At 36.4% G+C, this 26,448-nt stretch overlaps 5 protein-coding genes across 5 annotated transcripts; 2 read left to right on the top strand and 3 right to left on the bottom strand.

The window, feature by feature from the left end:
• The first annotated feature begins 1,014 nt into the window (after positions 1-1,014).
• Positions 1,015-4,335, top strand: LOC141599287 (uncharacterized). Its single transcript, XM_074419268.1, has 5 exons — positions 1,015-1,669; positions 2,648-2,869; positions 2,978-3,061; positions 3,307-3,436; positions 3,738-4,335. Exons 1-5 carry the CDS (start codon positions 1,260-1,262, stop codon positions 4,044-4,046), a joined length of 1,155 nt encoding a protein of 384 aa, XP_074275369.1. The 5' UTR covers positions 1,015-1,259; the 3' UTR covers positions 4,047-4,335.
• Positions 4,282-5,545, bottom strand: LOC141599289 (uncharacterized). Its single transcript, XM_074419269.1, has 3 exons — positions 5,035-5,545; positions 4,842-4,949; positions 4,282-4,755 (listed from the first exon to the last, which is right to left on the bottom strand). The coding sequence occupies exons 1-3, from the start codon at positions 5,344-5,346 to the stop codon at positions 4,456-4,458; spliced, it is 720 nt and encodes a 239-aa protein (XP_074275370.1). The 5' UTR covers positions 5,347-5,545; the 3' UTR covers positions 4,282-4,455.
• Positions 5,546-7,321: 1,776 nt separating this feature from the next.
• On the bottom strand, positions 7,322-11,537 carry LOC141599286 (ceramide synthase LOH2). The gene is made up of 6 exons (XM_074419267.1): positions 11,176-11,537; positions 10,182-10,390; positions 8,940-9,095; positions 8,107-8,292; positions 7,838-8,016; positions 7,322-7,719 (listed from the first exon to the last, which is right to left on the bottom strand). Exons 1-6 carry the CDS (start codon positions 11,269-11,271, stop codon positions 7,700-7,702), a joined length of 846 nt encoding a protein of 281 aa, XP_074275368.1. The 5' UTR covers positions 11,272-11,537; the 3' UTR covers positions 7,322-7,699.
• Positions 11,538-17,177: 5,640 nt separating this feature from the next.
• Positions 17,178-19,906, top strand: LOC141599285 (zinc finger CCCH domain-containing protein 56). The gene is made up of 3 exons (XM_074419266.1): positions 17,178-17,345; positions 18,388-19,028; positions 19,553-19,906. Coding segments are annotated over exons 1-3 (900 nt in total). The 5' UTR covers positions 17,178-17,343; the 3' UTR covers positions 19,810-19,906.
• Positions 19,907-23,206: 3,300 nt separating this feature from the next.
• On the bottom strand, positions 23,207-25,752 carry LOC141600667 (uncharacterized). Its single transcript, XM_074420910.1, has 3 exons — positions 24,457-25,752; positions 24,133-24,339; positions 23,207-23,554 (listed from the first exon to the last, which is right to left on the bottom strand). Exons 1-3 carry the CDS (start codon positions 25,750-25,752, stop codon positions 23,207-23,209), a joined length of 1,851 nt encoding a protein of 616 aa, XP_074277011.1.
• Between the last annotated feature and the right edge of the window lie 696 nt (positions 25,753-26,448).

The raw sequence follows: 26,448 nt of genomic DNA, 5'->3' as shown, positions 1-26,448 counted from the left end.
TATTAATTATTGATTAAATTCAACAATTTATTCGAGGGAAGAGGAACGATTTTGTGAATTAAAAGGGAGATAAAAAAAATTATGATAACTACAAATTATAATGATGGTGAGAGAAAACCAAAAAACCATCCTATTAAATAAAAGAAATTAAGGTTAAATAAATAAGTAGATTAATAACCAAATTTATGAGAGAAAAATAAAGAGTTTGTATTAATTTATTTTTTGTGTTTACAATTAATATTTTTTTAATTTTTTTTTTACTTATAAGCATGTGACAGTTTTAAAGATAACTTTTTAATACATAATTCCAGACTTTTATAATATTATATAAATAAATAATCAAGTAATCAATATAGATGAATTAGTATTTACCAATAAAAAATCGACATGTGGATTAAAATTAAATGTTTTAAGTAGCCTTTTAACTATATTGTATAGGTACATTTTTTTTTTTTTCAACTTCATTTACTCTTCTTCGCTCTTAATTTCATGTATTCGGTTTTTTTATTTCAAATACATATAATACTACTCTATATGAAATATCTTGAAATTATTAACTTATAATTAATGCGTATTTTTTTATTGTAGTTTTTTTTTTAGTTAATGAAGTTTAAAGCTAATGGAATATGGATGGATTTGTAAAGAAAATAAATGAATTAAATTAATGCAATATAATAATAAATTGATAATTCATGTCTTATTAGTTTGCCAAGTCACATTGTTATTGCATACGTGGCTTTTTTTCATCCCATGTGGTATTGTCTACGTGGCTTTTTTAGGCTAGCCTTTTAATAATGTTATATAGATTTTTTTTATGTTTAAGTCAGTAAGTTCAGAAATTTTATGGTATAACTCGACTTTTTTAAAACAAAACTCGAAAACTTTATTATATAGCTCGGGTTCTAGAGTATACAACTGGATACAACTGGTTGTAAAATCTAATCTATTAACTGTTCATACTACACTGACTGTCTGACCTCGCACCTTATTTAAAATAAATAAATAAAAAATCGACTAACCCATACTTTTGTAAACCCCCAAAAGAATCCAAAAAGGCAATTCAACTTTGAAGCATGAAAAATTAATGTCCCTCCAGAATTCCCCCAAAAAAATAAAAAATTCACTTTTCAGGAGGGAAAACTAAAAATAATGGCGCCAAAAACAAGTGCGATATCTAGTCACATATAAAGCGTGACCCTTAACAATTCCAAACTACAAAAACACCAAAACAATTATTCCAAATCACCATTTCTGCAAAAATGGTTATGACCCTCAGAAAAAGATCGGCTCCGGCCCCACCTCAGCGAAGTCCGTCACCGTCTTCGTCGTCGTCTTCCGATACCGAAACCCGGTCCAAGAAACAAAAACCCAAACCCAAACCCAAGTCTAGACGGAATGCACCTCAGTATATCAGCTCTGATGATTCGGATTCCGAGGCTGATTCGGGTTCGGGTTCGGGTTCTGATGATGAAAATGGGTATGAGAAGTTTAGGGAACAGCGGATTAGAGAGAATAAAGAACGGATGGAGAAATTGGGGATTTTTTCGCTTTGTTCGCAGTTTAATGTTGCTAAGAAGAACGTTAAGAATGTTCCGGTGAAAAAGAAGGCTTATACTCCTTTATTTCCTCGTCGTCGCAATCGCGATTATGATTCTCGCCGTTCTGATCGGTAATTATGTTATTCTTTCGAGTTATAGTAGGGTTTGCTTAAGACCGTCTTTTTTAAGTTATAGCCCTCCTTTTATTTTTGCTTTATTTAAATCGGTTGTGAGTGTTGTCTTAACTTATACCGTGTTAACCAATATTTTGTGATTTGGGTATTTTTGTTTGCTTAAAATGTTCTACACAGTGATTGGAATTGACTTGTTATAATCAGTGGTGGAACTATGTCTGTTTAAAAAATGTTCTTTTGGTTAACCCTAGGTTTTGTTTAAGACCGTCTTTTAAGTCATAACCCTCCTTTTATTTTTGCTTTATTGAAATCGGTTGGGAATGCTGTTTTAACTTAATACGGTGTTACCCAAGAATTTGTGTTTTGGGTATTTTTGTTACACATGATTGATATAGACTATTGACGTATTATAATTAGTGGCGGAACTAGGATTTGTAGTTAGTGGTGAAAATTTTCAGGGGGGCGAACTAGTTTAAAAATGGAATTTTTTTACTAAAAGTTTCAAAATTTTCATTGTTTGGTTAGGGTTAACGTCCCTGCTAGCCCTCTAGTTCCGACAGTGAATTTAACGGTTGAAGTCAAATGGGAACGGTAAATTTGCAGTAAGTGTCAGATGGTATAGTTTTTGAGCATTAACATAATTTTATTGAGTTTTAATTTTAAGATTTTGAGTTTTATCATAAAGTTTTTGAGTTCATTTACTTAAACATTAATTTCAAAAAGTTACATTATAACTCAAAAGAATAACATATAAGCTCATAAAATTTTGATTTTTGAAGTCATAAAACTAAAATGTAATTTATAAACTCTAGAACTAAAAAAAAAATACACAAAAACTCAAAAATTCATTAAGTGTGATGTAGTACATCCAATGTACAATCCTTTTTCTCGTAAATTAGGGATGAAGGACTGAAGGAGTGTCGAAACTTGTTAAAATGGGTTTGTAATGTTTGTTTTTGATGGGATATTGTGCAGGATCAAGGATGTGGGAGGAAGAAAGTATTTGGAGAATGAGAGAGTACTGAGAGAAATGGGAATTAGCATTCCTGATGGATGGAAATCCGAGGTTTATACCGAAGAAGATGAGAAGCTGTTGGGGAATTGCGAGACTGAATGGAAACTGAATGTTGATGGGTTTGGCGAGGATGGTGAGCGCTTGTATGACCCTGTTAATGGAACGTCTTGTCACCAATGCAGGTATTTCTTCTCGGAACATCTTCTGAAGATCATACAGTAGAATTTAATGCTTACTGATGTTGAGCATCATTTTGTTGGTTGATATTAATGATTGTTTCGGTTTTGCAGGCAGAAAACAATCAGGAAGCACACCTACTGTGGCAAGTGTAGATCACCACAGGGCCAACTTTGTGGAGACTGCTTATACACGAGGTGATTAATGATTATATTCCGCTGATCATACCATACCTGAAACCTTGATTTCTATTATCATTATGTCTTGACTGTCCTTTGCATCATGTCTCGTGTCGTGTGTGTACAATGGATTTGCTGTCTTGTGGTGTTCATCAGGCTTGTGAATGCTTGTTTGGTTCCTGAATTATCCAATCTTCCTAGTTTCATACTGCTCGTTTCCTGCTGTGATTATCTCTTGAATTATGCTTTTTGCCTATCTATAGGTATGGAGAGAATGTGCTTGAAGCCTCTGAAAATCCTGCTTGGATGTGCCCGGCTTGTCGAGGGATATGTAACTGCAGCAGATGCCGCCGGGCCAAGGGATGGCCACCACTTAACATACTTTATGAAAAGGTTGGGCCATGGCTTTGTTGTTCTCTTTAATTTTGGGTAGTCAACTTTGACCGTTATTATCTCAAAATATACTGCAATAGTACAACTTCTTTTGAAAAGATAATGCGAAAATAGTTGGTTTGATAAATCAAATTTGACAATTTGGCAATGAATTTCCCTCTGGAGAGATATATTGCGAAAGTTGACAATCAAAGTCAGGAGCAGACGGTAACTTTGGGGTGGAGGGAGTACTTTGAGAACTCTTATGCAGTTTTGTTGAGGTGTGAATCTGTATTGAGGCCTGTTTGACATTGTATTGTAGGTCTCTGAAGCAGGCTACAAGTCAGTGGCACACTTTCTCATTCTAAACCGAGGTGCTGGAGCATTGACAAAAAAGTCTGAGGAGGGAGCTGATGTGGTTGATTTAACTAGTGGGGATGCTCAAGCACCTGTACATGAAGGCTCAGACGCTGAATGGTCAAAGTCTGATGAAGAGGATGACGATGATGATGATGACGATGATGATGATGATTCTAAAACTCAGAAGCAAAAGATGGCTCAATCTATTGACGAACACGATGATGGCACTGACCCATCTGCTGAAGCTGTAGTCACTGCTGAAACTAATTAAGGCTTCAACCTGAGATTCAGAATGGGGAAAAAAATCGAGCAGTATTTCATTTTGTATTTAGGTTGACAACGTAGGATTTTGATTTGCAGTGACGATGTTTTCTCACTGTTTCTCTTACGGTAATTTTGCTAGGAAGATATTATGTCGTCTGAAAATCTAGGTTAGGTTAGGTTACGTTAGTAACCAGTAGTACATTCAAGCCCTTTTGTAGTTGTATATATATCGGTGTTAATGCGTTTAAAACTATGGATCTCTGTTTTTTATCAAAATGCAGTTGAATTTGGGTTAACCCTCTGCTCCTGAACGCCGCATTCACAACTTTACATGTATTCAACGACTGGTTATCCAATTGTCGTCTAAGCATTATTGTAATATAAACAAATAACTGGCTCATAATGATATACCAGCCTTATAAGAGACTAGTGATAAGCGAATCCTGAAGGCGAGCAAACAGACTGTACAAGGAGAAGTGCCTCATATTTTTCACCTCGTACCACGAGTTCAGAACGTCCTCATTCCTATCTGTGCCGGAGAAGGTTAGCTGAAGGCTAATGGTACAGTCAACAGCGCCACCATTGCTTTTGCACTTAGAGGTCGGTACTGCACACTCTTGTTTATCAGTGCATACATGAGTTTCTTTGTTGCATGAATCACACCCGAACTTTTTCCAGTACAGATTCTGCAGAGTACCCTTTTGGAATTCAAGCACCTGCATTCAAATCAGAATAAGAGAGATTATAGCATTCGGAAATCATAAATTGAAAGAGATCGGTATTGAGATGGAAGGATGGTTACAAGAGTAAAAGCTGTGACGGTGTGAGTTTGATCTGCAACGAAAATGGGTAATGATCTTGCAGCATATTTCCGTCCAGCAAAGGCTACCATATATCCACCTGACATTTCCTACAAAAAAAAAACAGCGAAAAGGCGATATGTCAGTAATGAACTCCTGATCATACCTACATTGTTACCAGGGCCTGTAACATACAGGCTTGAATGTAGGATTGATAGTGAGAACGGAGATCTCATCGACATTAGGCCTAAACATGGCAAGCTGTGCTTTATTCGCGAGCTGGAGACGTGTGTCGCATGGCGAAAGCTGAATCTGATCAGGGGTATAGAAAGATTCTTTAGATGAGAAGGCAAGCCCAAATGTGAAACCATCCCATTTTTGCACCTTTGTATCAGAGCATGGATCATGCACTGGATTTGTATCAAATGCCTCAACATTTAACATAATCATACTTATAATCATTATTACCAATACTGCCCTTGTTCTTTCTTCCCTCTTTTTTTCCATTTTTTATTCGTCTTTAAACATACTACTCCCTTTGTCCCAGTGAATTGTGTAATCAAAATATATATTACCCTATTCCAGCTTGATCAGCAAGTGTGTACAAAAAAAATGAAGAATCTGAAAAAAAATTAAAAAAAATTAAATGGGTTCAAATTCTTAATATTAAACCTTGTTTTGTATTTGACTATTCTAAAAAAATTCTAAATTGGGCAAGTCTAGTGAGTTTGTATTTAATTTGTCTTTTTTTATCATCTATTATTGCGCCAAATTATTTGCAAAGTAGTTACATGTCCTAAAACACAATTTATTTTGATTACCAATTTAGAAACCATGCACAGGAATATTTTTGTGGTGGATAATAGATAGCAGTAGGTCTAAATTTTTGTATTTAGGTCTTGTGAGATACCGTTTGTGTTAAGTTAAGGGGTCGTGATGTGTGGTACATGAATTTAGAACGAAGCCAACTGTAAACTTGAGTAAGGCATATTTTCTTCACAAAATCTCATTTGTGACGGCGATATCCGTCACAAGCTTGTGACGGATGTCATCTCCTCTCACAAAATACCCATGAAAGGTGAGTGGGGAAGCACATGGGAGGTGCCCCACCTTGTCCCCTCTCCCTTTTTGTGAGAGGTCACAAGCTTGTGAAGACGCTTTGTATTTTCTTACCGTAAGATTTGTCTTATAAAAAAATTATTTACGTGACTTCGTGAGTCATTTAAAGTTATCTTTCATACACAATTAATGATGATGTAAGATGATTTTTATTTTATACTGTAATTATGTATAGAATAAAATAGATAGGTTTAACTTGTTTCCCTCTAATTTTCTATTATCTTCCATCTTTTTCACACAAATTTAATTATCTTCCCTTTTTTCTTTTTTTTTTGAGGAGTCCTGCTTTTCTTTTTTGATAAGTTTCATTCATTATTTTATTATTCTCTTTCCTATAATCTTTACAATTTATAATATTTACCAATACTTTATTTCTTTTTCTTCACCTTTCTTATTTTTTGTGCCCAAAAGGAAGGGGAAGATATTAGGAAAGGAAATTCGAGGGAGTATAAATTTCGAGAAAATATTTATAATTTAATAAAATACTGTCTTTCCAAAGTTTTTGTATTTTTATATTATACAGCCACAAATTGGAAAAACACGAGTTTAGTTATGGTAAATAAAATCTAGTAGCAGCATATATATAATCAAGTAACGTAATGTCCCAATTATTCTACTTTGCATCCTTCATTATTCAATATGAATTCATTAAATACTTTTTGGAAGGTTGTTTTATTTATAGTTCTCTATATTACAATCATGGGAGGAATTTTATGGTATTGTTATCACCAAGATGGCAAGAAGGCTGCCGCCAAAGCACGACAACAATCCGCTCCAGACACTGCCGCTCAAGCACGACAACAATCCGCTCCAGACGCTGGCACCCCCATCGACCAGGTCCCCGACTTAAATGTCTAGCTTCTAGTATATTATTTGATTTTGCACATTGCTATCTTTTTAATGTTGGGAGGCTGATTTGATACTTTTGATTTCGATTATATGGTGTAATAATATAGCCCCCTTCCTTTATTTTGATACACGTCTTTCTCGTAATTTTATATACTAGTTGTGGCACCGCGTCCAGACTGGCACGACGCCCCAATTTTGATTAAATAGTATTGTAAACTAATAGTGGGTCTGGTCCTCAACGTCAACAAACGCATAGTAATTAAACCACCGGTTAAGTTCGCTGAATGCTTATAAATAAATCCAAGTGTCCCCAAAAACCGTCGTCTACTTCAACAGTAGGGGTAGATAATAGAGTATCCGATCATCCAATTAATCCGCAATGTCTCAAAGTATCCTAACAATTAATCATAACTAATCGACGAATGACAGTAGGCTACAGTTTCGATATATCAAGGACAGGCAGATTTCCGAAGGCCAAAATTTACAACATAATTTGAAAACAAGCAATCAGAAATTGAGAAGTGGTAAGGCAAGCTTTTGCTGTATCAACTAAATGAGGCTAAAATACAGCCGGTGTCGTTTGTCAATATTGATAACCTTCAATTGTTCATCTATCGTACCTCAGCAAACAAGTTGCCAAAGCTCACCTATTAAAAGGACAGCACGCGCAGTCCTTGGGTTCTTAATTGCGCCTGAATAGGGTGCGATACTTGACAGAAACACTTAAATACAAGAAAATCTGATACTGTATATTACGGAGTACCCAGTAAGTCTGCTTGTCGTCCCACCATGCTTGCATCTGGAGACCAATCCAAAAACAATCTACGGTAATCAACTTTCTTCTATATGATGACTGATCCAGGCGGGAATTAATTGGAAACAAAATCTTCCCCTATTCATCATCTTCAGAATCTGCAGCAACAAAGATAACATATGTTCTGATATCGAGAAAAAAAAAAATTACAAAGGAAGTTAATTAACAGAAAAATAAGCCGCTTTCAGAAAGTTGAGAATGAGGCGAAAGGATCACCAGATCTTATGTCTTCACCAACTTTTCCTTTATTTCTCAGCTGCCGCCTTATCATTGAACAAATGAGAATCCACCAGTACACGTGGAAAACAAGCAACATTAACAGCAGGGTGTTGAAGACATAGTACAACGATCTTGGATAGGGCTCGGAAAGATTCATGTAATCACCCATTAAGTAGCTGTGAACGTCAGGTGGCAAGTGAGTAGAGATGACGCTAGCTATTTAAAGCAAATCACTGCTGCCAACTTACTGAGAAGTGAGAACATACCTTGTGGCTCTTATAACCCAAAAGGGAAAGTATATTAGTCGCAGCATAAGCCATGAGACAGCGAAAAAACCAAAGAATATACTTGCTGCAAGTTCTTTTTCAGAATATTTGAATATCTTCGCAGCTTCCATGAATATATCACTTGCATCATGCAACGCCAAGACAATAGATCCAATTCTGAAAAACCTGTAATACTCACAGAGAAAGTAAATCATCACGCAAAATGTTTACAACAAGATTTTAACCCGAATAGGGGTCCATCATCTAACATATCCGAGGGAATAGTAACATACATAAAACAAATACAAAGTAAATTGGTAACATCAATTAACAACACAGAAGGGTTCAATAAACACCTATATCCAATCAACCTATATGTGCACCAAACTTTCAAAAGTGTACATGCCTAACAGAAGTAGGAGGTACAGTATTCCAAGATTATAAGCACATAGAGAGCTAAAGCTATTAAATTGACAAGATTATCAAGCACGCACCAATTACCTTTTTTTTTCTTAAAACATGGACAATGGAAATGGGCATGGGTGCATGACATAATCTAAAAAATAAAATAAGAGTCATATGGCAAGGGCCAAGCAAAGCAATATTGCCAACAAAGACCACCCCTGGTAATTTTGAGTGACAAGGTATACATGTATAGAAAAGACGGCAGATAATTTTTTTTAATATTGCACGTAATTATATAAGAGCTACATGAATTTAGTCTAGTATGTCAACAAATAATATGATTCCAAGAAAAATTCACATTTTCACTTTGGCAGTTACATCAAAGAAGAAATTATAAGAAAATAGCTACAGGACAGTCATGTCAATACCTCACAATGTATGAGTACCCTATGAGAATAACAGTTATCACATGATGAGACATCATCACAGCAAAATCTTTTCTCCGAGTTTCCCATATAAGAAGAGCAGCAATGCTGTAGATGTAGAATCCACACTGGCACATGTAGAGAAGTTTCAAAGGAAGCCTGTATTTAACAATGAAACAGGTCCATCACCTACTCAAGGAAAGGCAGTAAGTGATATTCAATGGGTAATTAAATATTTTTATTCAGCCCATTTTTTATGAAGAAAAAATGTGAGCAATGAAAAACTCAGTCACTAAAAAGTTCCAGCTGTAGGGAAAATCAAAAGCTGAGCAGCCGACCAGTCCACAACACTATATATAATTTCCAAATTACAAACCTGGTAACCTCCAACTTTAACTGAGACATAATCAGCGGCATTCAGCGCCTTACAGAATACAGACCAGCTAGAGGTATTTAACTCTCTAACTATTCCTCTAGATTTATGACAATATAAACACTCACCCAAAAGGCCAAAACTGAGCCAAAGGTAGCATGGGTGACTGATAAGGGCAGATACTGGTAAGAACTTATAGTATATTTCTTGACATATGATATGACTTATGAGAACCTACGTTACTTCAAACCTTAACCTTTGAGGCCGTACCCGTATCTGACATGACACTCAAGGAATATCGAATATATACCCAAGTAACCCAACATTATCACTTTGACTGTGAGTGAAACATGTAGTACACACTTATATACTATGATACTCTATGCTTTTTAACCTTGTCTCAAAAATCTCTACATGTTCCTTTAAAATCCAAATATTTCAAATCTATCACTTCAGTTTTGTTTTGTAGATAGGGTCTCCATGCCTACAAAATTTGTCATGTCGAGTTTGACTCCACTACTCACTTAGATATGTACTAAGTCCAAGTCCACCCATACCTGAATCCGAGTAGAGCACCAACTGAATTCTAAATCTTGTATGATGAACAAAACGATCATGTTCATCTAAGTTTTCAGAACCTTAGACAGTGTGAATGACGGGGTTAAGGGGGTTAGATGCACAGAAGTACAGAACCTTAGGCAGTGTGAATGCACCATAATGAAAATTGCGTCAGGAAGTACACCCAATGACTTCTAATTCAGAAGAATATAAACCGCATCCAATTTAGTATAACAATTGTAGAGGGAGAACAAAGGTAGGGGGTGTATCTCAATAGATACAGAAGAAGTTGAAATAGGGAAAGTGAAACTGACTTGAGCTCTTGATTGGGCCATCCATTAAAGTACTCGTATATATCTGTAAACCATGGCTCACGATAAGTAATTCTAAGAACCCACGCTTCAACAGTAGCATAGTATGCTAGTTTCCACAACGACTCCGAGCACTTGACAATTTTTGCCTGTGTAACCTCGTTAAATTTCAATGGAGTAGATGCTTTAATCAACAACCATATGGACAGCCTCTGCAATAAAGGTGCAGTCAGCAAAATACGATACTAACTAAACAGTCATTGGTTTGAGACACAAGGAATTCAGGAGGCAAATGGGATGGGATACGTATACCAACTACCAGAGTAATAGGGCTTAAAACAAGAAGAAATAGGAGGAGATCATGGTTTGTGGTGTGTAATGGAGGGTTGAAAGAGAAGGTGGTCGGGAATTAATACTCCAATATGGGGTAATATCACCCTCTTATCCTTGTTTCCATCTTCCACCACCACCATTTTCCTCCCATTTCTTGTTCGGCTCTATTATCCTAATATCAATTATCCTCATTTCAAGAAAGCCTAAAAGGTAATTTTCGATTAATAGTTCCTCCTTATGAAAAATGTCGCCCCCTAACCACAAATCCTGATTCTGACGCTGCCACCCCTCCCCCCTAGTCGGAGGTGGGCACCTCATTTCCACCTTCCACCGCCACCACTTTCCTTCATTTTCTTGTTCAGCTCTATTGCCCTAGTAAAACAATTACCGTCATTTCAAGCAAGCCCTAAAATGTAATTTCCGATTAATAGTTCGTCTCCTAAAAATACCGCCCCTTATCCACAAATCCTGACCAACAGAAATATTAGCTAGCTCAATCCTTAAAACTGAAGGATAACTAAATGAAACCCTAGAATTCAATTCTGGAATGAAAATCAAGAAAACGAAGGATGATAAGAACAATTGCAGCATACACGAAACACAAATTTATCAAGATAACATCATAATTGCAGCTTAAGAAAGCAGAAATAGGGAAGAATCATACACGAAACACAAACTTATCGAGGAAGAATCGAGCAGCGACGAAGGAAACAGCGAAATAAACAGCAATAACAATATCCCACGTCTCTGAAGAATCCATGGAATTATGTAATGAATTATTACATGAACACAAAGCTTTGATTTAATTTTTTCCCCCAATTTTGCAAATCCCTAGATCCAGGTAGTAAGCTGCTATTTCAATGGATAATAATGGCTAGTTTATTTAAAATTTTCCCCCAAATTTGATGGATTAGATTTGTAGAGATCTATCTGTTTCTCTCTCTTTCTCAATGGTGAGTCTTGCTTACTAACTAAGATCTCCAATCAAATTTTATTATTTTTTATTTTTTATTTTTTTTTGTCACTAATGACCCCAAATATGGAATAAAGTGAAAAAATGGGTGGATTTAGGCATTTAGTTTTGTTAATTTGAAACTAGTATGGATCCCGCGCATATATGCGCGGTATTCATAGATATTTTATTTACTTTATATGTATTATTTAAGATTTAAAATTGACGTATTATTAATTTTTCATATTTTAATATGAGTATAAAAAATTGAAATGGGAAATTAATTAAGAGAATTAAGTAAATTCATGAAATGTATATCTTTGGTGGAGAATATTACGGTATTATACCGTAATCGTAATAATATTATAATGATATGATGAATATCTTTAATTGCCTACATTAGAATGTTCTAGATCGAGATTTAGGTTATTTTGAATGCTATATAATAAATGTCTTATCTCTTATTGTAATGGGTACGAACGAACTACTATCAATAATACGATAATCGCTTTATGAATTCCTCCCCTCTCGATTTCTAATAATTTTAATGAAATTTTTCATCACAAAACTAATGATTTCAATTTATAAATTATCTCAAATAATTATAAAGTTTTTTTTGTCAAGAAATTAATAATATAAGTTCATAATTTTTTTATACGAACTAAATACTTGTACTTGGTAAAAAAAATTATGCGAAACTAATGATATCAAAATTTTCATATACGAATTTTAGATTTATACCAGTTTTTTTTTTAATTAAAAGATTATAATTTAATTATAAAATTTTATAATGATTAAAGATTATATCTTAACTAAAAGATAATAATTTAATAAAAATAAAGTTTTGTTTCCTTATGTAGTCAACTTCTTTTTGGAGGGAAAACTATTGAAAATTTGTATTCTCTTAGGGCTTGCTTGGATTGAGGGGAATATATAGGAAGGGAATGAATAGGGGAGTAATATGTGAGGTGTATTTCCCATGTTTGGTATGCGGGTAATTATTCACCTCCTGGAATTATTATCCTTGTGAAGGGGTAATACATTACCCACCCTCCCCCTGGGTAATGATTAAGGGAGTAAAAGATCTACTCAGTAATCATTACTCTTATGCCAAACATATCATCAAGGAACTCATTACCCCACTAATTAATTTCCCCAGTAATTATCGCCCAATAAAATTTACCCCCTTAATAATTCCATGGATTCCAGGCAAGCCCTTAGTAGTAAAAAATAAGGGGGAATGCAAGTTGAAAAAATATTATCCCCTTTTTAAATGTCATAGTATTATTTTATTGTATGAAATTAATCAGTTGGCCTAATTAAAGATAAGATATAATGAAGCCCAAAGCCCAATATAGAGCAACTCATTTAGGCGGGAAAATTTGAGAATCTCTTATTCTTTTAGTTTAAGGGGGATTAGAGTTGATTTCGAGCTTATTAAAATGAATTGTTTATTTAGCATCAGTAAGAGGATTATACATCGGATGTACTACCTCCAATTCTATAGTTTTTGAGCATTATAATAAAGTTTTTGAGTTTTGTTTTAAAGTTTTTGAGTTTCAATATGAAGTTTTTGAGCTTATTCACTTAAACATTAAGCTCTAAAAAATTACAATAAAACTCAAAAACAATACATATAATTTTAGTTAAATTTGAGTTTTGACGGAAAAAATATTAAAATCTAACTTATAAACTTTATTATGCTCAAAAAAATACACATATGTTCAAAAATAAATAAAGTTTGAGATAATAAACTCAAAAAAAATACATATATGCTCAAAAAACAAAAAAGTTGGATGTAGTACATCCGATGTATGTTCCTTTTTCTCATTTAGCATAGGTACAATGGTTGAGATTGTTCTGAAATTATAGGTATTGATATAGTATTTCACCTTTTATGTCATTATTTCTTGTTTGAAATTATGAACGTTAGAATATGTCACGACAATGTATGGACACGTGAAAAAAATGGAAGAAAATGAAAAGGAAATGAAATTGGGCGATCTAAACTCATCGATGAATAGATATTCTTGTTCATTTGTGCAACATGGGTAGAAATAAACACAGAAACGAACTTATTAGAACAAAATAACACGCACCACACTCGCTCATAGATAAATATCCTAATTCCTTTCAACAACATCGTCCTAGGCTTAGTGGTTGGTGATAGGTCATTCCTGACACGATTGTAGTAGCCTCTACTAAGAAAGCTGCTTGCCTCATTTTACGTCAAATACTGCTTGCATTTTAGATGAACCTATCTCGCCTCCTTTTTATAAAGATCATATGATATATAGATGCTACAAAGTACTTTTTTAGCAAGAACTCACGTTGGGGAATTTGACAAACCGGTTATACTTCAACAAAATCTAGAGTAGTGTAACATTCCATCTCTTGACAAACTACAATTAGTCACTTATAATTCCACATTAGTGTGCGTACTAACCCACAGTTAGGAATAAGTTTTTTCAGCGTGTTTTGACCTCACTTATGACTTATGTACCTTTTGAGTTTTGAGAAGTTCAATGTAAGGCTACTCCTCAACAAACAAATGTAGAGCTTTTTTATCAAATTTTGCGCGGGGAAGAATGTTCAGCTTGTTCACATAATTGGTAATCAATATAGTCTCACTTCAGCCCACACTTCCGTTCTGTTCAGCTTATTTCAGGTTTTCACCTCTATTTATCCGAGCAATTTTTAACTCAGTTCAACTCTCTAGCTCACTTTAGCTAATTCCAGTTCGACTTACTTTAGTTTAATTCGTTTCAGTTTAGTTCTATTCAATCCAAAAGAATATGCCCTCACCAATGTTCCTCATAAGCATCGAGACAGATAAACCCTTCCACTTCTCAATTTGCTTGAGACGGATAAATCCTTCTAATCTACTTAGAAAATTGTTTTATCGCAACTTTTTATAATGTGTACTTTTAGGTATACATTATAAAATTATTGTATGAACAGTCTCTCTGTATATAAAAAAAAAAAAAAAAAAACACCAACTAATGATCATAATAACTTGGCAGTTTTTTTTATAGTTTTTTTATACGATAGAACCATCTTTTAAAGGAAATTGTCTTACTCCATATTTTGTGTCTATTCTTAGGCCCTATTTTTTTGAGATAAATGGAGTTAAAATAAACTGAACTAGTCTGATATTAGCGGAACTGAATTGAATTTAATTGAAATAAATAGAGTTTAAATAAGGTATACCGAGATGAATGAGAGTTAAAATTAAGCAAAAGAACATACGGAGTTACATTTTTTTACATACAAACTTTACTCTTTCACATACATTTTTTCATTAACTTTACCTCTAATACCCTTCTTACCTAAAAGTTCTTATATCAACCTTCTTCTTATAATCTAATCTAATTGCTCCAGGAACTTAAACAATGGATTATAATTCTCCAATTAATGAAGTAATTTACTTGTTTATCTAATTTATATTATTTGTTGAGTTTAGTTTTAGTAATCAAATTTTATTTGTTTGTTAAATGATGAAATTAGGGTTTATTGAGTTTTATTTAAATAATTAAATTAAGATTGGTGTATTGATTCGTGGTGGCTGGCGTGCAATTTCGTACTGAAACCCAACCAGGGAAGAACCGATGTCAATCACTCGGCAATGACACATTGTCCTGTGCAGTGAAATGATTCTTCACAATCCACATACGAAAATTCAACTTTATTTTGAAATAAAGCAACTCACCCTAATTCACCGGCTAACAAAGAAAACAAATCAATCAACTTTGGCCTATGACACTTCAACATTGATAAAAATGAGATCTTAGAGCAGTGTTCATTGTTGCCAGTACTAAATCATGTTAACAATATTTACAGTTAAACCTTTATACTTAAAAAATGAAAACTCTAGGTGTGGAACTGATGCAAACGGAGGAAGATAATGCTTCACCTTATATTTACAGTACGAAAATACGCCAGAGGGAGGGTAGGCCACTGGGTGAGAAATTATTGGTTTTGAGTGGGGGAAATGTGAAAAAATGATAAGGGCAAAATCGTTAAAAAACGTATGTAAAAAAGTACAACCCAAGAACATAGCCTTGCTCATTAATTTAGGGTGCTGATTTTTCCACGGAGCATATGAACTATGCCGCGGGATTTCTGTGCTTTAGACTAATTTACCCTCTACAAAATTGAGGTGGCATTGTGCTTAAGCTTAACTACTTACTAAAGCAATAAAGGGGAGTGCAACTTGTGTCCTCTTTAACTTGATTCTGACAATATCAATTAGAACTTGACAGCACAAACTTCCAATTATTTAGCACGTAAAATTATGGGAATCCTTCTTTAAGATATAACAATTCGTCTCATTGAAGACGGTCACTATCCATTATAAACTGAAGATGAATAGTGGCCCTTTTACAGAATGCAAGTGAGAAGGCAAGTGAGGACTCCTTAGTGAGACCTGGCAAAACGGGTCAATGAGTCGGGTTCGGGTCGGGCCAATTCGGGTCGGGTCAGTTCGGGTCTCTCATTGAATTCGGGTCGGGACGGGTTTTCTCGGGTCAAGCGGGTCGGGTTGTTTTGGGTCGGGTCATTTTCGGGTCAATGAATAATAGAGAAATAGACATTTCAAGTCTTTTCGGTTCAATTAGAGTTATATTTTGTCGGGTCATTTTTGGGTTTGGTGCTTTCGGATCGGGTCATTTTAGGGTCGGGTCAGTTAGGGTCAAGAAAACTCGGGTCATGTTCGGGTTGGGTCGGGTCAAATTGGGTTTTCGGGTCACATTCGGGTGATGTAGTTCGGGTCACTTCAGGTCTCGGTTCATTCTTTTCGGGTCGGGTCAATCGGGTCGGGTTACTTTTGCCAGGTCTAAGTGGGGTATCCATTTCCCTCACTTGCACTATCTATTTGTATTTTGTGAGAGGGACAATATCCGTCTTCAGCTTGTGACGGATAGTGTCCGTTTTCAATGAGAATTTGTGAAGATGTAATTATATACGTCTATCCGTCTTAAGGAATAATAGCTCCCAATACGGGTTGTGTTCGGGTCGGGCCAATTTAGGTCGGGTCATCTCCGGTTTCTCAAATTTCGGGTTGGGTCGAGTCGTTTCGAATTACAGGCCTGTTTCGAGTTCATTGGTCGGGTCGGGTCTGTTACAGGTCCATGAAAGCTCGGGTCATTTTCAGATCGGGTCGGCTCAATTCGGATGCGGCAGTTCCGGTCATTTTCGGTTGTCGGGTCAGCCTTTTCGACAGATGAGACAAACGAATCATCAACAAATACACCTACGGAGAGTAATATTTTATTACATAAAGCCTTCATGTGAAAGCGATTTTATAGTTAACGTAACAAAAAAATTCGGCCAGGGATGTAATTTGGTCCGAGTTTCGTCCCGGGTTACAAATGAGATTTTTTGTAATAAAATAGGCAAAGCTTCCCGTTTGATCTGACTTAACACAAAAATGCAAAAATTTAGGAAATAATAGAACACTACTTTGTGCTTAATCTAGTCATACAATAGTAGAAAGAAAGTCAGGAACGACAAAAAAAAAAATTAAGTGGACCACAGGACCTCGTACTTGCAAATGGAGGATGGAAGGGTATCTTAGTCATGCCGTTATTAAATCCCGCGGCTCAGTTCAAAGACCCCGTGAAAATATCAGCACCCTTAATTTATCTTGGTAAAAGTCATTCTTAAGCCATAATTAGGACAAGTTATGACAAAAATAACCTTAACTACTAACTTCCATTTTAATTTTGTTTACTCAATCTTGAAGTTCACGTGACCCCATCATCCTCATTCATCACCATTCCCAAAACACTCTCTACCTCATCTCTCCTCATCATTCATTCAGTGAATCTACCATTTGAGCAACAACCTTCGTGCCGCCATTGTTGCCACCTTCGTGTCGCCATGTGAGCTCGCCTCTTTCCCCAACTCTTTTTATCTTCATTTTCCCCCTTTCTACAGCTTAATTCACTGCTCCAAAACTGATTTCTTTTTAGTTATTTGACTAATTGACAGCAATGTACGTCATTATTCCTGAATAATTGTGTAATTTTTATAATTTGGGAGTAAAATTGTCATCAGCTTGGATTTAGGGTTTTAGTAATTTGGGGTCTTTTTGTTGAAATTTCCTTTTTTGATTAGATTTCTTGTTTTCAAGAGTATTGAACTGAAATATTACGAATTAGGGTTTGTGATTGTAAGTTAGGGCTTATGGGTTCAATTTTGGTTTTGCTGTGCTCTTATTGTGTATTACTGTTAATTTAGTAGTTGTCGTGTGCGACCGACTATAAAAAGTGACCATTTTATGTTATAAAGTGATCACTTTTAAAAAGTGGCCATTTTATAATCACAAAAAAATGGTCACTTTGTAAGTGGTTGCATTATATGACAGTCTTATAGTATACTCTGATGTTAATTCGATGGTTGAATTGGGGTTTTTCTATCCTTTTCTCGAGATACCTAGATCTGTGGCATTGGGTCTCTTCAAAGTGTTTGAAGAACACTGTTATAGCATCAGACACAATCATCATCAAGCGTAAATTGCATAATCATAGACTGTGGTAGTCACTTCCAAAACCGAGTAACCTTCTTCGGTTGTGATAATTGTTGTATTGGACTCGGATTGACTATTGGGCGTCATGAAGTGCTCCATAGCAATTAATGCCGTAAGGCATTGTCTACCACTTTGAAATCATGACTGTGTTTATGTTGGGGATGTGCTGGTATATGTTCTATAGTCATGGGCCGTGTTAGTCTGGTCGTTTTGGGTCTTGTCAGAACGGTACAAGAATATGATTACGATATTTTGGTAGGACTGATAGTTGGATAATGATATTTTGATGTGAAAAAGCGAACCAAGATTCTTCGGTACAGGAATATGATTATGATTATTAGGGAAATTGACTGTACTAAATAATTAGATTTTGATTTTTTGTTGTTTGTTTTTAGGATGGATTTGGGAACTGAAGTTAGCGGGACAGAAATGGAAACTTATGACAATAATTGGGGTCCTAATGATGAGGCAATATGGGCGACAGAGGATGAATATAGAAACTGGAATTATGATTCTAATCCAAACAAAAAAAGGAGCTCCCAAAGTGCAGAAAGCCGGTCGAATGCGAAAGCGATTGGGCGTATGTTTTACAAAACCAAGCTATGCTGCAAGTTTCGGGCAGGAATTTGTCCTTATGTCACTAATTGCAACTTTGCCCATGGTCTGGAGGAGCTCCGCAAGCCGCCTCCGAATTGGCAAGAGATAGTGGCGGCTCACGAGGAGGATAGGGAGGAGCACCAGATACCTACTATTAGCACCACCGATTCCCGCAGTGAGTCTCAGAGGGCCTACAAGGGCAGGCATTGCAAGAAGTTCTACACTGAAGAAGGCTGTCCCTATGGAGACAATTGCACCTTCCTTCATGACGAGCAATCCCGATCTCGAGAGAGCGTCGCCATTAGCGTCACCCCTGTGCTTGCTGCTACTCCGTCCACCCTCAAGCCTTCCAATTGGAAGACTCGCATTTGTAACAAGTGGGAGACCACAGGTAGCTGCCCTTTTGGACCCAAGTGCCATTTTGCCCATGGTTGGGCAGGTATTCCGTCTCAATCCCTCTATCTTCATTACACTATTCTCCCCAACTTTGCTGATTACTACTAGAGTTTCCTGTGATCCTAAGTTCCTAACTATAGTTGCTCTTAAACATGCTTGAAATAATTTCACCTCTAATTCCCTAAATAGTGTAAAGATAGAAAGAGTGTTTAAGAACTCCTATCCTGATAAGTATCGATCCCACCTTATCTGTTAAAAGGTCTACGATGTACTCGTCTTCTAGTGGGTTGTTTAGTCTTTCCGAATTCCTTCTTACCTTTTCTTCTTCTTTAGAAAAGTGGAAACAACCTACTGGCAGAGGGATTATTACTATGTTATCTTGATTCTTCACTGAGCGTATTGTGATTTGAAAGATCACGGGTTTATTTGCGTTACTGCTTATTCATTTATTTTTTCAATGCCTTGGCCTGTGAATCTGCGCTTATTATAAGTGATAAGTTGATAACCTTCTTAGTTTTGATGCAAGGAGAGTGTGCACATGGCTAACATTTGATTGCTTTGGGTCAGAATTGCACAACTTTACTGGTGGGGCGGAAGGTGATGGGAGAGAGTCTTCAATGGCCTCAGAAACAAAACCATCCGGCATGGCCACTAAAACGGATGCTACATCCGCAGTATCGGAGTTTCATCATGCTGGAGGTGGGATTGCTTCACAGAGACCTTCGATTGTGATCAAGGTGGTTGGACAAAGGCCACTTCCTAAATGGAAGGGACCCGACAAAATAAGTAGGATATATGGCGACTGGATTGACGACATTGAATAAATTGCCATATTATTTATTACTCCCTCCCATCCAAACCAAAGGTAACACTTACCTTATTCGGACCATCCAAACCAAACTACCCATTCCTTATTTGGTAAAAAACATGACTAAAGACCCCTCATACACCCTTATTATTTACAGAAAATGCCATCATATTTGTGGCCCTCCTTTAATTAAGCTACAAGTGGTCCTACTTTAATTCCAATACTACCCTTACTTTTTCTCTATTTTCTTAAAACTTGTGCTCCCTCCCGTGTTACCTTTGGTTTGGATGGGAGGGAGTATTTATGTGCTGTTAGTAAGTTGGTAAGGAGGGCCTGTGCCTTTTGTAATGTGTGAAGTAGTCTGTAAAGTTTTGTAATGGTCTGTAAAGTTTGTATCGGGTTTGTGATCAAGGTGGTTGCCGCTTGCCGGTTGGACAGAGGACACTTCCTATATATGGAGTTTTAAGTATGAAATTTGGACAATTTAAGTTTCAAGTTTAACTGAATGAAAACATCGAAAATCTTGCATGTTTTTGGTAAAGGAGCTCGGTGAACCAAATCAAACCGTTTTTGTGAAAACTAGAGGACAAGTATTGAAGAAGATGATTATTATTATTCTTGATATCAAACGTAATACATCCCTTCCACATATATAGTTAGACAAACTAGGTCAAATCTTTGGCTATGACTAAATTACTCCTATTTCTATGGTAACTAATTATCACCAAATATTCACAATATACACTAGCTAATAATACAATGATACAGATGCACTACGGAATATATGGTTACCATATAAGTTGGTACCAATATTCTAATACTCCCCCTCAAGTTGGAGCACGGGGTAACCCGAGACCCAATTTGTACGACAAGTGATCAAAAGACTCCCCTCCAAGAGCTTTAGTGAACAAATCGGCAATTTGTTCCTTACTTGGCACATGTTGCGCTTTGATCACATTGGACACCAAATGTTGACGAACAAAATGACAATCAATCTCGATGTGTTTCGTTCGATCATGAAACACGGGGTTTTTAGAAATATGAAGTGCAGCTTGATTATCACAAAACATTAGCATAGGATTGGTGTGAAAAACCCCAAGTGACACGAGAAACGATTTTAGCCACAACAATTCGCTTGTGACCGATCCCATTGCTCTATACTCCGCTTCAGCCGTTGATTTGGCCACCGTAACTTGCTTCTTCGCTCTCCAAGAAATGGGTGATCCTCCAATTGATACAAAATATCCACTCAACGACTTCCTTGTGACGGGACAGCCAGCATAGTCCGAGTCACAATATCCTCGAAGTTGATAATCCGAATTGACATTAAAGGTAATTCCCTTACTGGGGTTTCTTTTAACATACCGAACCTGTAACACCCCATTATTTCCAAGTTATATTTTCGGGTTACTCCCTCATTTATTTTATTAATAATGATTTTTTTTTAATTAAAGTTGTTAAAATTTAAGTATCGCTTTGACATTTATTTTATTTATACATCGTTTTTAAGTATTTGAGGAAAAATATTTTGTATAAAGCCCGAATTTTTGCATTGGACTTTGACCCGTCTTAAAAGAAAAGAAAAAAAAAAAAACAAATTGTCAAAACCCTATAACCCGTCTCCTGCTATCACTTTACCCTCTTGTTTCCCTAATTCACATTCACCCCAAATCACTTTTCTGATCTCCTGCTTCGACACCATTCTTATTCGGTTCTTGGCAGCACGCCGTCACCTTCCGAGCAATTGCCGAACTCTAACCAGATTTTAATTGTTTCCCTCTTTTTCGCACTGGATAAATCTTTTGTAAGTGTCTTTGTCTATAGATTTATTTATTTAAATAATTCATACAATAAAGTTTGAACATGTTTTATTTGAGATTTTAATTATGGTCTTTAAATTACTGTATGAGTATGGATTGGTGGATTAGTTAAGTAAATTAGGTTTTCTGATGGTCTTGCAGTTGAATTAGATAGATAGAATAGTGGGGTTTACCATATGTATACAATATATACTACTGCCCACAAAGTTTTATGGTGTAACTTGATCTTGATTGGAGACTATTGAAGGCGTATCAATATAGTATGTTGTTGAGGTTTGTGGGTTAGCAATTATTCCGAGTCTCGTTATAATTAAATCTGGATTTTATCAAATTGGAGTTTGTTTGTTAGGTCACAGTTGTATATCTAGATTAGGGCGTTGATAGTGGAATGTTATGGAAATTTAGCTTGCATTTGATCACATTCTTTGGATGGGATATTGGGATTCACCTTTGGTTCAGACGGATGTCACGAAAATTGGTGTATAGCCGTGACTGTTGTGGTCTCGTTTGTGAATTGTATAGTGATCGGGTAAATTCTTATACGTAGTTTGCGGATTTGAAGAGAGAATTTTTGTATTAAGCTTAGCCGTGGTTGGTCCCTTTTGAGGTAAGGACTTTTACCCTTTTTAAATTTAAGTAAAGAGCATGTTCGGTTTAATCATTAAACTGTTTTTATAATATTTTGGCATCGATGAGATTTTTCTTGTATTTCTAAATTTTGAATATTGCACATTGGAATGGTTTTGGCTGAGGCCGCTTTGGAAAATTGGTTTGTTCTGGTCTAGATGGTTTAAGGTCGTCTCTGACGCTCCTGGGATTACGTCCCGAAACTAAACTCTTGGCCCGAGTTCATTTGGGTGGGGATTGTCCGGCCCCCACTCGCTAGGTAGTTAGACTTTCTCCTTTGGCGGTTCCATCCTACTGACTGCCCAAATGTGAGAGGTGCGCACTTTTATGAGTCTAACAAAGCACATGTGGTGCCTCTAGACCGTGTCAAGGGTAGGACCTTGGCACACAGGTGGTAAAAGTTTTGGTTTTGAATTGTTTGGTTAATAATATTATTGGATTTACGGCAATTGGTTTTAGAATGTATTTCTTGTTTCTACTTTGGTTTCAAAGCTTTGTTAATTTATAATACTGTTTCGGAATTTGTCAATATTTCTTATTTTCTTAAACTCAGCTTTTGCTGACGTCCTTATGTTTTGGGTCGTTCCCCCACTGGAACCTGTACCTATTTATGTTTTGGGTACAGTCGATAGGTACATTTTAGATGCTTGAGATGCTGCATGGGTGCATACTGGATCCGGGGATTGTACGAGCGTGGAAGGATTTTGAATAAAGACTGTGTCTTACACTATTTATAATTTTATAATATCATTGGATTTGAATTTTATTTATTGTTTTAGATTTTGTAAGACTTAAGTCTTCCGCTGCAACGTTTTAATTATTTGATAAAGTTTTGAGATATGTACTTTGTTTTTAAAGATTGACTCTGTACTTACCTTGCACTTGACATTTTAAGCTAAGTGTGGAGTGACAGTCGTGAATTTTCCATCTCTAGTTTATCGTTTTGGTCGGTAAAATTTAGGGCTGTTACTGAACCACTCTCAAAGCGGCATCCCAATGCTCCTTCTTGGGCTCGTTGACGAACTGTGATAGCACATGAACCGAATACACAAGATCTGGCCTGGTTATCGTCAAGTATACCAATCTTCCAACTAATCGCCGGTACTTCATAACATCGTGCAAAACAGGCCCCTTTGCGAGCCCCAAATTATGCCGAGCTTGGATGGGAGTGTATGCCGTCTTTGCGCCTGCCATACCATTGTCTTCAACAATATTTATGGCATATTTTCTTTGATTGAGAAACAATCCATTAACGCCATGAGCAACTTCAATTCCAAGAAAAAATTTTAGTTTACCCAAATCTTTGATCCCAAACTGTTTGTCGAGGAATTTCTTGAAATTGTCACAGGCTACTCTATTATTTCCCACTACTATCATGTCATCGACATACACCAAAACCCCTATATGACGATCAAAATACATTCCCCCCAAAACTGTAAAGGCAACCCTCCTTCAAAACGTAAGGCACGGGCTTTCTCTAATATATGACGATGTTTCCTCTCAACTCGTCCGTTTTGCTGGGGTGTACCAGTGTTGCTAGTTTGGAATAAAATCCCATTCTCCTCATAATATTGTTGCATCGGTCCCGACAACAATTCCGTACCATTGTCACTTTGAATTTTTTTAACACAAAACTCGAATTGGGTCTTTACCATTTGACAAAAGGTTTTCATAAAATAAGCAGCTTTACTTTTATCTTGCATAAGGTAAACCCAAACAGCCCGACTGTGGTCATCGACGATGGTCAAAAAATAATGAGCCCGCGTTAAGCTAGCAACCTTATACGGCCCCCAAATATCGCAATGTATTAGACCAAACAAAAAATCACATCGTTTATTGTTCAACTTAAAAGGTGTACGGGATTGTTTTGCCCTACAACAAGAATCACATACTGTATCCGATGTCCATTGTAAATCACTGCCAATTAAATCAGAAAAACTAAGGAAAATACTCTTAGATGGATGTCCAAGCCTTTTGTGCCATAATTTTGCTTCCTTCGTGACAATAGTGCGAGCTACCATTTCTTTCTTCTCCGTCTTTAAGTAATACACCCCATGACGATGCTCACCGCGTCCAATCATCATCCTCGTACTCAGGTCCTGTATTTCACAAAAATCAGAATGAAATGTTACTATGCAATTATTTTCACAAATTAATTGCTTAACCGAAATTAAATCGCAAGTGAGGGTTGGTACAAATAAAACATCCTTCAATACGAATGTCTCGCTCAATCTGATTTCTCCATGTACTTTCGTCTCAACCCTCCTGCCATCAGGTAGACTCACAGTTGAACACCCATTTTCGATCCAAATATTCTCCAATAATGCTTGCTTTCCTGTCATATGGTGAGAACACCCACTATCTAGCATCCATTCAACATCAAAAATTGCTTTCATACCTTTCAATTTGTCATCTCCCTCAGGACTTCCTCTTAGCAATAATTTCAATCGCTCGAATTCTTCACTGGTGAATGTATAAGTCCTTTGAGTAGAGTCAGACTCCTTCGTTCCAGAAGAATTACCAACAGCATTAGCTTGGTGGTTCTCGTGATTGCGGCCTCTTCCTCTTCCATGATTACCACGGCCAGAACCTCTCCTTCCTCGTCCTCTTCCGCGAGATATCACAGCCTCATATCCATGCTTCTGGTAGCAGCTCTCTTCTGTGTGATAATACTTTCCGCAAGCAGAGCACCTCGGTGGTGGTTCTGTATCCTCATTCTCTGATTTTTGACCCCAATTTCTGCCTTGTCCTCCAGTGCTTCGAACCGCCATCGCTGCCTCTACTCGGTCTTCTTTGACTTTCGTAATCGAAGCATGTCTCTCTTCTCTGAGAACGATAGCATATGCGCGATTTAAATTCGCAATTGGATCTTCCATCAATAAGTTTGTTCTCAAATTTCCATATGATTTGGAATCTAATCCCATGAGAAATTGGTGCACTTTCTCCTCTTCTCGCTCTTGGATTATCGATTTAGCCGCTCCACAGGTGCAAGCTTTTATCTTGCTATAATTTCCCAACTCATCCCATATGGTTTTGAGTCGAGTGTAGTATTCTACCACTGTATCGTTCCCCTGTTTGCATTCATTGAGTTCGCTTTTTAATTGGTGAACTCGTGGCGCGTTTCCGGCCGAATACCTAGCACGCAACTCCTCCCAAATCTCTGCTACTGGTTGCGTAAATGTGATGCTTGGGTGCAATTTCTCATCGATCACATTACGTAACCATGCTCGTATCATCGCATTGCATTGCCGCCATGCGACAGTTTCGACAGTCTCCTCTCCTCCATCTAATTCAGGTTTGGCAACCTTCCCTTCCAAAAAATCTAATTTGTTTTTGGCATCCAACCCGTTCTTGACTGCCTCAGCCCACAAATCGTAATTGTTTCCATTGAATACGATTTGCGTGACATTGAGGTTTGGATTCTCCGAAGGGTGGAGATACAGGGGTGATGTTGTCGGGATGGTCTTTGGACCACCACCACCAGTTCCTTTCAATTTATTATCACCTGTCATGGTGTATTGTATATATTTTTCTCAAATCGAATTCTAGCTCTGATACCATGTGAAAACTAGAGGACAAGTATTGAAGAAGATGATTATTATTATTCTTGATATCAAACGTAATACATCCCTTCCACATATATAGTTAGACAAACTAGGTCAAATCTTTGGCTATGACTAAATTACTCCTATTTCTATGGTAACTAATTATCACCAAATATTCACAATATACACTAGCTAATAATACAATGATATAGATGCACTACGGAATATATGGTTACCATATAAGTTGGTACCAATATTCTAATAGTTTTTGATAGGGTAATGGTTTGATTCCGGTTCGCAATTAAAAACAGAGTAACTAAACAAAACAGTTGGATAAAAGAAAATATAATATAAAACTTATTTCCTTTTAATTTTCTAGTGCTTTCAAACTAAGGAACTCTAAATTGATTAAACTCTAAATGAAGGCCATTACATTCCCCATGGACTCCTGGGGTAGATAATAATGGGGGCTGATTTATATCGACGACGTTTTAGTAAATATCGACGACGTTTTTCATAAAAAAGACGATGACTGCCCTTTTGACTTTCTCTCTCTAAAAAAATTTCTCTCAAACTCAACTAAATTAAAAACAAAAAACAACAACAACAATTAACAATATGTGAGCCTAATTAGTTCATGACATTAATTTTGTAAATAACATA

This window comes from Silene latifolia, chromosome 9, assembly GCF_048544455.1.
Source record: "Silene latifolia isolate original U9 population chromosome 9, ASM4854445v1, whole genome shotgun sequence".
NCBI lineage: Eukaryota > Viridiplantae > Streptophyta > Magnoliopsida > Caryophyllales > Caryophyllaceae > Silene > Silene latifolia.
The sequence above is the reverse complement of the archived record's forward strand: the minus strand, read 5'-3'. Positions and strand labels throughout refer to the sequence as shown.